Genomic DNA, 11,267 nt, shown 5'->3' on the forward strand with positions numbered 1-11,267 from the left:
TCACCTTACTGTGAACTTGTTTGGTGGAGCTCTCACGGTAGCTATTGGAATAAATTTAGTCTAGGAATAGTTTTGCTAAACTGTATTTTAAGGAGAGAGCATTTTTTATCCTTCAACTTCTACTGCTATATGATGACTGTTCACTTTTGTTGGTTGTACGTGGCACCACATTAGCTAAGACTAAGGTCATGTTTGGGATATCTCTAGCTCTAGAAAATTTTGGTGGAGTTGGTGGAGCATGTCATTAGGTGCTCCAAAAAATCATGGAGCTGGAGCTGTAATCAAGAATACATTTAGATAAGCCATTTTATTTATTATTTAGATAAAAATATTCTTAAGACTATTTAAATTGATATTATAAACTATAGATCCACAGTGTAGCTGAACCTAGAGCCATCCCAAACAACTCAAAATATCAGATGTCTTACTTGACGCGACATCATCTAAGAGTGTGAATAATTTAGGACTTTAAATCAGGGTATGGTTTTTCTTCTTCGAAATAATTTGTTCATTCTTTTTTATTTGTTACATTTTAGTTTAAAAATAAACTAGCTCACGATAAGTATTAAGAACAGAGGTGGTATTAAAAAAAGAATGAAAGCTAAACTATTTCTTAAAAAAAAGAATGATGGGTAGGAGAAAAGAAAAGAGAAGAGAAGAGAAAAAGACGCTGCCTTGCTAACGAGGTGAGAGAGTGTTGGGGCCGCCGCTCTTGGGTGATAGAGGAAGAGGATACAGCAAGCGGGGGTTGCGAGGAGGCAGCGGACGCTATGGGCAACGCCGGGAGTGCGCCGGACCAGCCCAAGAACTCGGCGGATGGGGCCGGCGCTGCCGACGCGGAGTCTCGCCGCGGGCCGCCGTCTACGGTGCGTTTCTTCCCCGATGCGGAGCGCCACAAGGCACGGCAGCCGCCGCCAATAAAGCTCGAGGAGGAGGAGGGCGTCCCGCCGCCGCCCGCCACCGAGGAGGAGATGGCCCCGCGCAACCTCTGGCAGGTACGCCTCCGTTCCAAGTTGGACCGTAGACTAGATTAGGTTAAGCCACCCCTAATCCCTTGTTGCGGTAGCGATTGCCCGGTTTCCTAGTGAATCACTGTTTGTGGATGTTACTATTGCAGTGGGCATTCTTCTCGCTCCTGCCATCAGACCGAGATGGAATTGGGTGCAGTATGGCTGTCCACAACATTGGCCATATTTGCTTGATTGGAGTTATGGTTTCTTGTACTGTTATATCTGTTGGGGATTAGCCTGCTCCTCATTCCTCAGCACATAAATTAGTTTGTTTCAGAACCACATCTCCTAGAAACCATGTGACCGATATACTATGCAATAGACTGTCCGGATGCAAAAATTGCTGACTGATTGAGTTGCAAGTTAACACCTACACAATATGCCGTTGTAGGTTGTGCAGTGTATATTACGCTGCAAACGTTGTCCGCTGTCAAAGTAGAAACGTGCATCATCTAGATTCAGAATCACTTGTAGGACAGGTACGCTTTCATTGTTAGTTTTGGCAGGGTGGTAAGATCAACAAGGTCGGTTGCATGTCTTCAAGGCCCTCTCATTTGCTATCTATGTTCTACAGATGTTATCCAACACTAACAAGATTTAAGCGCTTTATATGCTGCATATCGTATTACTGTTATTAGCCTTTTTTTTGTAAACAAACTGTGGAGTTTAGCTCCCCAGCACTTTATTAGAAAACCCAGACAAAGTTATGAGCCTATTATTATTGTGCACCTGGTACAAACCATTGAGATATAGTATGTTACCCCATAAGAGAAAGTCTACCTTTGTTTCCTGGGGTTATTTCATTATGCCAAATATTTGCTTGTATTTTGCTTTCTCTCTAACTATTCTTGTACTATATGATATATTGTGGACTTGTGGAAATATGACACTTCCTTTGCTCAGGTGTATGCGCTTGGGGCGTTCATTGTGTTGAGATGGGCGTGGGCTAAGAGGAAGGAGAACCAGGACAGAAAGGACTCACCTGATGCTGGGGATGGGAATGCACCGGACAGATCGACTTAATCTCCGGTTGCTGCTGCGTGGACTAGGCTACCCGCGAAGATGAATGCCGTTTCGTGATAAGCCAACGATGATGGATCATTCTAGCTAATGCATCATATAATGGTCATCGATGTTGCTGTGGATTTATGTATTTTCCTGACAATTTGCAAGTTACATTCTCCCCCTTTTTCACTCTAGTGGGATCCTTTTTATCTGAGGTGTGGCACCTGCCTGTTCACTCTACTGATAAACAATGTCTGTCAATGAACATGCGTGGAAGAGAACCATCAGGTGGCTAATTTTTGGCAGGCATCTGGTTAATTTCACCGGTGAATTCAGAAAAACAGTTGGGTTAAATTGGTTACTAAGAATTTTGCTTTTTGGCAAAATATTAACCAAGTTTGCTGCTAAAAATCTCGAAGCCGACTAAAACCGGTCAGTTACCTGCAACACATATTTTTCTAGGAGAAAATGTCACTGCACATTTGCATATGAAGCCACTCAATCAAAATAAATGGCATCGAGAGGAACAAATGAAAAGGAAAAACGTAAAAAATTGCTTCGATTTTTTAAAAGTAAAATTTAAAAAACTGAAAGGAGGAAAGAATAAAAACTTTAAAGAATTCAAAATTTTAAAACAAAAAACGAAAAGTTTATAAGAGGAATTTAAAAATTAGAGGTAAAACAAAAACTTAAAAACTAAATATAAGAAATTTTGAAAAAAATGCTGGCTGTGGGGTTCGAACCCACGCGCAGTTCAACTGCAGAAGATCTTAAGTCTTCCCCCTTAACCACTCGGGCAAACCAGCTGATTTAATATTGGTACCTTTGTAGTATAATATATATCAAATTTGTTATTATTTATTTATATCCATTCATTCAGACTTCAGACCAGAGTGAAACGTTGAGAACCTGAACCATTGGAGTAAAGATTTTACTGGCTTAGTGCAGCAAACCCTACATGACTGATGTCAGTTACCTAGAGTGCTGGCACAAGGATGGAAGTAGTAGTGTGTGTGGTGTACCTGTCAGTTGATCTAATTAATTTGCCGATGACTAACCAAGGTGAATGTGACATGACTACTAATTAAACACCTCCTCAGCACTCCAATATCAGGAATGGCCAAGAATCAGAAAAAAAACCGAAAGAAATGATGTGTGTGCGAGTTGGGAACCGAGCAACACAAAGTCGAGCTTCAGCTTCCGAAGGCACGAGGGCAACGCAGATTCCCTTTAAATATAAACGACCAGATAATCCCGTAAATAGGTATCTCCTATTTTGTTTCGAAGACGTGTCTTCACAAATTTCATAGCTGAAAAGGCTCTCTCTGTGGTCGCAGTTGACACAGAGAGAGTCAAGAGTAATCTCAATAATTTATCTACCATCGGATAAAAAGAATCTTTACCCACCCAGCTTAACTAATCCACTTGTTAAATCAACCAAAGATGATAAACCATTTAGTTCTGTATGGTTGCAAACATCAAGTTGAAAATGTGGCAATTGGCACTCTAATTGCATTCTTTCTTGATTTGAGAAATCTGCAGGATAATACTTTTCCACTAGAGAGCATACATTTTCTATGTCAAAAGGGCCAAGTATTGGATTCAAGGAAGCACAAAGTGATAAAAGGTCTATCGCTTGGCCACCAAATCGATCTTCTATCTCATTCAGTTGTTGATCAATTGCAACATTAAACACATCAAATTTATAATGATGAAAAACGGTGGTGTTATAAAAAACTTAAGGGTTTCAGACTACCAAATAATAAACTGACGGCAAGATAGTGGGCTCTGGGATACATTATTGGTCTAACGTAGTTGGGCCGTTGGGGGTGCCAGGCCCACCCCGACCCACCTGGTTGCTTCGCCACTGTCTATGGCAGTCACCATCTCAAATCATGGTTAAGGTGATAGAATTGGTGGATATTTAACAATGTCCAACTTGATTAACCCAAGGGACTTCACCATTAACAGAGAATCGAGCTACTCAACCTATGCACATAGAGAAGGGAATTAGGCATACCTTGGTTAAGGGCGAGGTTGGTGCAGTACTGTAGTTGGCCGTGTCCAGTAGTGCTCAATGGCATAGCTAGTATTTTAGTGATATGTGGTCCAGTTTATTTTTTCACAATATAAGTACAACAATCGACAAATAGGCATGTAATAAAAAAAATTACTAAATATAATATGGTCAAATAAAAAGGTCGTACAATTATCTATATTTCAAAAATAAAAAGTATAAAAGTCATTTGACATCTAATTTTTTTAAAAAATAATATAAAATGATTGTATGTACTGCGCACATACGTATAATTATATGATAATTGATCGATCGAGTGTTGTCGATTAGATTTATGATAATTGCAAGGTGAGCACGATCTTCTTCTATCTAAGCGACTTGATGCGAACGAAAAATGTACAACATGTCTTACTAAGCCTAGCTAGAACACGTGATAGGCATAGTCGTGCTAGATCTGCTTGAAAAGCGTCATTGTGCACGCTTGGTCTAGAACCAGATAGCCATCTGGTGCCATTGCAAGCCTAGGAGCTCAATTTAACATTTTGGTTATGATGTGTTGTCTCATCCTCGTAGATGCGTCAAATAAATAAAAGTTGCTACTTAAAAATAATATGTTTATACATAATATTTTTTATATCTAATACCTATAGTTTACTTGGTTTTGGACTAGGGTGGTCCGTGGCCCACACGGACCACCCTTTAGCTTCGCCCCTAGTGGTGCTCCTGCGCCTTGTAGAGGTGGAGGAGGAGCGTCCTGGCGCAATGGAGGATCACCCTCTCCACCGTAGCCATGTAGAGAAGGAGGGTCGGATCTAGTGCCTGTTGGGGCTCCATTGGTCTCCGAAGCCATAGATCACGATGTTTACCGTCACTACAAACACAAACGACAGATTGAAATCTCAACTGTGGGGTTAAGGTTTGGCGAGAGGCTTTGCGTTGGCTTAAACTCGCGCCGGCCCCTTATCCACCTATTTATATATTGCGCTTGGTGACTAGGGTCGCTACTAATAGGGTTAGTGGCTCCTCCAGTCAGGGCACGAGTTGGTTAGAGGCCCCCTTATATTTGCTCTCTATGGAGGACATCCTAACATTCTCTACTTTGTTCTTCACTTTTATTATACTTAATTTTTTTGGGTTCCACCTCAACAAGTTTACACATCAAGACCAATGTGTAACAATAACCGATTAAAAGTCACCACACTCGTTGACTACAACATGCTCTCCTACTTTAGAATGAAATGGCTTTACTAGGTTGCATTTTGTAGCCCCTTAGATTCAAGATCATAGGCTCTCCCTTAAACCCATGCCAACTACGTGTTGTCTAAACACGTTGGGTGGTAGGCCTTTTATTAGCGGATCTTCTAGCATCTGTTGGATTCTGATATGCTCAACTATTATGGTCTGATCCTGAATCTTCTCCTTAACAACACAACACTTAATGTCAATGAACTTGGCAGCGCCACTTGACTTGTTGTTATAGGAGTAGAATATTGTTGGCTCATTATCGTAGTAATTTTTAGTGGTATTTCTATGCTATCAACCACTCTCAATCCGGGTACAAATTTCTTTGTCCACATCGTCTACCAAGTTTCCTCATACGTAGCTACAAACTCAGCGTGCATTGTCGACGATGTAACTGAAAGTTCCCTTTGAGGGGAACACAGATCTAGATGTTGCCTAGAGGGGGTGAATAGGCAAATAAAAACTTCAATCGAAAAACTAGAACTTTCTCACTCTACTTCTAGCGTCGATTGTAGCGGATTCCAGTCAAGCAGAGTCACTCATAACAGAATGAAGTCTTTGTCTTAAAAAGGTCCTTCACTTCATAAACAACTTATACAAAAGATAAGAGTAGAAGAAGTGCAAACAATAATAATACAAGAGGCAAAGAACAAAACAAAGACAAGTGACACATGAGATTTATCCCGTAGTTCGGGCAAGCCTGATATGCTTGCCTACATCCACGTTGGAGTTAGCTAACCTGGCTTGGAGTCTATTTTAACTCCTTCCTCTGTTTGCTCTGGTTTACCACCTAGGTGATAAACATAGTCTTCCCTTATATCTGGTCGATGTTTTAGTATAGCAGAACCATGACTATCACAGGTTGATAGCTCGACGGTAGAGTAGCAACACAAGAGCATGCTCAAGATCTTGCTCACCCTTCTACACAGTAGCACACCTCTCTCTTTTAGCTACAACACGCGCCAAGCACTTAAACTATCACAGAATATAATATAGAAGGATAGAGAATGATTCTATTGTTGTTTCCTGCCTTTGGGTATCACGAAGGGCCTATTTATAGCTCCTAGACCTTGCATAGCGATTGGAATCAAAACCAAGAAACTGCACATAAATTAGGGACACTGGACCAGTCCAGTGCGCCACTAAACCGAGTCCTGCAGTCCCGACTCTGCAATCTAATTGGGCGCCTTCCCCTTCTGGTGGTCAAAGGACCGGTCCGGTGCACCACCGGACTAGATGCCACGTCAGCTAGCTGTTGGGCCAAGGTTCGGTGCACCACCAGAGCTGAACTGTTCCCGGTTTGGTGAATTATAAATATAATTCCCAAAGGCTGCCTATTCACGTATGGCGGTAGTTAGGTGCACCACCGGACCAGTATTATAGTCGGTCTGGTGCACCTAGATAGACTGCAGTTAGCCTTTCTTCTCCATTTCATTCTCCATTTGACATGAACTTTTTTGGAGGACTTTCCTGTGACTTAGACACACATAATTATAGTATAACCCAATTGACTAAGTCACATATTCTTACCTCTTTCTCATCCTCTCTTCAGCTTCTCTGTTTCTACTCAAACAGGGTCCCAAATGGCACTTTCTCTACAATTAAAGTTAGAGAGCAAACCAAAGTGCCAAATTCATAGTAAAAATGTATGCAACATATTCAAATACTCAAACCTTGCATACCTATCCTTTTTCACAATTTTCCCTTTTTGGCATGTTTGAGCTCTAGGTTGGCTCCAAATCCTCAAGTCGACATAACTTGATAATATTTGCCATCTTTGAGCGCCAACACCCTGCAATGGTCACAAAGAACATTTCCAAATACATAAATGACCCAAACTATAGGTCAAAATGTACTTAGCACTTTTGGGCTTTTTCACGTTCTTACTTTGATACTTCTCCACCTTCTTGTGACTATGTCCTACTTCTCGAGCTAGGATCTTGAGCCTTATGAATTGGACCATAAACCATAGGAATGATCTTAATGGTTCCAAGTCACATACTTATGTTGTGATTGAAAGTTGCCTAGAGGGGAGTGAATAGGCAAGTTAAAACTTTTTCAACAAAAACGAGAAACGAACTGGGTAAAATCGGTTTAGCCGGTGTCAAAACAAGTTCAGCCGGTTTGCAAGAGCTCAACTAAAGAATGTGATATAAACTGAATTGATCTCGAAATTCACCCAATTAACTTTGGAAATGAGATGTTCTAATTGATCCACAGGGTTCAAAGTAGTAGATCTGAGAAGGGCACTTCTCAAAGTCCACACACCAAAAAGATATAAACAAATCTTCCACGGAATGGTGAGAGAACGAAGGACACAAACAAACACAATGAGCAAGAACACAAGATTTATCCCGAGGTTCGGTCACACCACCAAGGTGCCCTACTTCCTCATTGAGGCGCCCACAAAGAGCTGGGTCTCTTTCAACCCTAATCCTCCCTTTACCGACCACAAAGGTCAAGCCCACACACTAATCTTTGCTCAAACGAGCAGGTAATACAAACTTTCTTGTGGTCTTCCACAAGATTTGGAGACTCACAAGAGACACCTAGTCGTCTAGGAGCTAGAAGCTCCAAGAGTAATGAATCCACAAAGAACTCGATGTAGTACCAAAGCTCAAATCAAGAAGAACAAGAAGGATTTATAGATGAAGCACAAAAACCGCAACTCTTCAATCTCACTTAAAGATTTCTATCCAAAGATTTGAAATGGGAGAGGCGAGAGGTGTGTGAGAGAGAGTGGGAGGTGTTTCTCAGGTTAGGAATGGAGTTTGAGTCATGCTCTTGTGTAGGGGAGAGAGGTAGGAGTGAGTATATATAGGTGGGGCTCCAAAACTAGCTGTTTTTTACTTTTTTGCACAAAAACCGGCTGAGCCGGTTTTAAAACCAGCTGAACCGGTTTCCGCCAGACTGAATTCCGGTTCTGTGACCGGCTGAGCCAGTGGGTGAACCAGAGTCAAAACCGGCTGAGCTGGTCTAAAACCGGCTGAGCTGTTTTTTGAATACCAGCTGAACCAGCCTGAAACCAGCTGAGCCAGTATTTGAATACCAGCTGAACCATCCTAAAAACCAGCTGAATCAGTATTTTCCAGAGAGCAATTTTGGCCAAGATAAACTTAAAAAGGTTGTACTACATACTTTCACTAAGGATTAACAAGGGTAAAATAGTAGTTTTGGATCAAGGATTTTGAGCTTTAGTACCAACATCAACCTTCTTTTTGGATCCCACTTGATAGTACGACGATTCCTATACTCAAGTTAAATAAAATATAATTAAGTAAACTCCTTGAGTCATTGGTGTCTCATGTGGGATTTCTCCATGGCATTGCTTCATAAGGATCATAAACATCTTTGTCTCACCTTTTGAAGCAAACACAAATCAAACCCTGTGACTTGTACCATTTCACCATATATGAGTTCAAATCATGGCTTCAAGTCACCTTACTGATGCATCAACATATTATAACTCTTCATAGCTGATTAGTTAATTGACTTAGTACAAGTACTCTCTTCTTCACCTTAACCATGGTACCTCGATCCACAAGCCGTCACTTGGCCTTCACCTTCGCTTAGTTCCTCGAAGCCCTTTCCTTGCTATCTTCACCCTATCAAGCCATTCTTGAGTCACATCATATTGAGCATCCATTGAGAGAATCATTTCAAAAGTCTTTTTACACTTAGTTACATAAGACTAAAGGTAAGCTTTAATGCACAATTTCTCCCCCTTTGTCATACATATCCAAAAAGGATACAAAGAATATAAATGGTAGAAATTATGATTAAGCAAGAATTGAACACACTATCATGAAAAGGGTCCTTAGATGACACAAAAGTAACGTAGAAGTGACATGAAGTGATGTACCTTTGCGTTTAACTTTTCAAGGGGTTTCCAGACTTGTGTTGGATTTATAATTCATTTGTAAGCTCTCATTGGCATAGTTGTGACATAGGTCCAAGATATCAAATGAATGTTGTCAGACTAACTGAAAGCTGAATCTTGATACCTGTAGTCTAGATGTCACCTAGCATTTTCTTATCATAACAAGAGGCAACATGAAAATTGCACAAGTATGGATTATACAACTAGTGATCATGTACGAAAAGTAACAATTGAAAAACACCAATTGATACAATTTGATAGATAAACAGATCACCAATTGCATATTACACTAAGTTCTCCTCAAGTTTTATTGCACACATATATATGAATTCAATTGATACCAGTTGAGAGTACTTGTTTGTAATATAAAGTATCATTGGCATAAAATGAGTATCAATTGAACATAATCATGCAACATAAGAAACATGTGCGCTATTTAATCAATTAGGTTCTAGACAGGAAAATTTATAAGCTATGCTACTTCAGACATTTGCAATCCAAAAGGATATGATACATATTTACTAATTTTATATGACATTGGAGTAGCATATACAAGAGAAACTCATTCTCTTATGAAATGTATAAAAGATACATTTATAGGAGCAAACAATCTTTGATACCCATCAAAATTTTGCAGTGGAAGCGATTGTCTTTGCCCGAAAATTCCTTTCTAATTTTAGACTACACACATAGTAGACTTGGAAATGAAGTTAGTCTCAAATATTCAAGTTATAGACTATTCTCCCCCTAAATGTGTGCATACAAGTGATGAATACTTGTTTAGCTTATGCACTTGGACTTGTGAGACCAGGGGATTAAGTTCTACAATTTGAACCTTGGTACAAATAAAGTATGAAAATGTGAAATTGAACCAATTGAAGGAATTACTCATAATCAAAAGGTATACTAATAGACATGATATGCAATATTTTAAGACAAGATTCTTGAGAATTTAGCATGTTTGACTCATACCGCACAAAGATGACTTAAGACTAACTTATGGCATCACCACAAGAGCTATTAATCAAATATTTAGAGATTCTTTAATCGTCACCACAAGTGCAACCTTATGGTGTGACTTAAGATATTGCATATACATGCTCACACTAGCATGTAAGAGCCTAGATACGCAAATGTAATACAATAGTTCATGGAGTGACACACCTTTGTTCTACGCCACATGGTCTCCATTATAATCATGAATTTCCATCTTAGCTTTTGATAGGCTTGATATTTCAAAAAGAAACTTATCCTCTTCAAACGATCAAGAGAAACTCATTTTCTTGATAGGTACAAGAGAAAATCATTTTCATTTCTATGGAACCATTCATTCTCATTTTATGTTCTCCAAGGTGTGAGACTACACAACATGAACTTGAAAGAAATCATTAGTCTCACAAGATATAGGTTAAACTCTCCCTCAATTTGTGCATGCAAGAGTACACAAAGTACACTTATGCACATCAACAATACGAGGTTAAAGGAGATGTTTGCACTATATCTTGATTTAACATAACATGCTTTACATATATGATGAAAATTAAACCAATTGAAAGTTTAAGAACTGAAAGTATATCAATTAAAACCCTGAAGGATAAAGCATGCTAGTATGAACCTCAAACCTCATATTATATGATTATGTCACAACTTCTTCATTATTTGGTTTACAATATAGTTCAACTTCCTTCTTGATTCACTATGATTTCTTTTCTCTTTATGATTTCATCCAACCAAGTGATCTTGAACTTCATTCATCTTCGCTTGGTTCGATCATACTTGATATGAGACCCATTGAAACTCAATGATTGAAAGAACCAAGACTCTTATATTTGTAGATTTTGAATCCATCTTCAAAGAACTTGGAAGGACCTTGTTGAAACACTTAGAAAAGAGAGCATTAAAAACACATGAGAGGGTTTCACAAATGATTATCCTTATATGTGGATGGCAAATGAATCATCATTCTTGAAACCCATAAGGATAGATTAAATTCCTTTAAATTAGTGCACACATATGGTTGATGTCAAAGTTATATGCACTATTGAACATTTTATATTGCAAGAAAATCAACCTATACTATGGTACATCCTACTAAGGATAGAATACTAAAACA

General features: G+C 39.4%; 1 protein-coding gene and 1 non-coding gene across 2 annotated transcripts; one reads left to right on the forward strand and one right to left on the reverse strand.

Moving 5' to 3' along the window:
- The first annotated feature begins 588 nt into the window (after positions 1 to 588).
- LOC100285818 (Chloroplast outer envelope 24 kD protein) lies at positions 589 to 2,338 on the forward strand. The gene is made up of 2 exons (XM_008676257.3): positions 589 to 995; positions 1,914 to 2,338. The coding sequence occupies exons 1-2, from the start codon at positions 771 to 773 to the stop codon at positions 2,031 to 2,033; spliced, it is 345 nt and encodes a 114-aa protein (XP_008674479.1). The 5' UTR covers positions 589 to 770; the 3' UTR covers positions 2,034 to 2,338.
- A 399-nt stretch (positions 2,339 to 2,737) lies between these two features.
- On the reverse strand, positions 2,738 to 2,821 carry TRNAL-UAA (transfer RNA leucine (anticodon UAA)). Its single transcript has one exon. It is a non-coding gene; the product is annotated as a tRNA-Leu (tRNA).
- Between the last annotated feature and the right edge of the window lie 8,446 nt (positions 2,822 to 11,267).

Source organism: Zea mays, chromosome 3 (genome assembly GCF_902167145.1).
Source record: "Zea mays cultivar B73 chromosome 3, Zm-B73-REFERENCE-NAM-5.0, whole genome shotgun sequence".
Lineage (NCBI taxonomy): Eukaryota > Viridiplantae > Streptophyta > Magnoliopsida > Poales > Poaceae > Zea > Zea mays.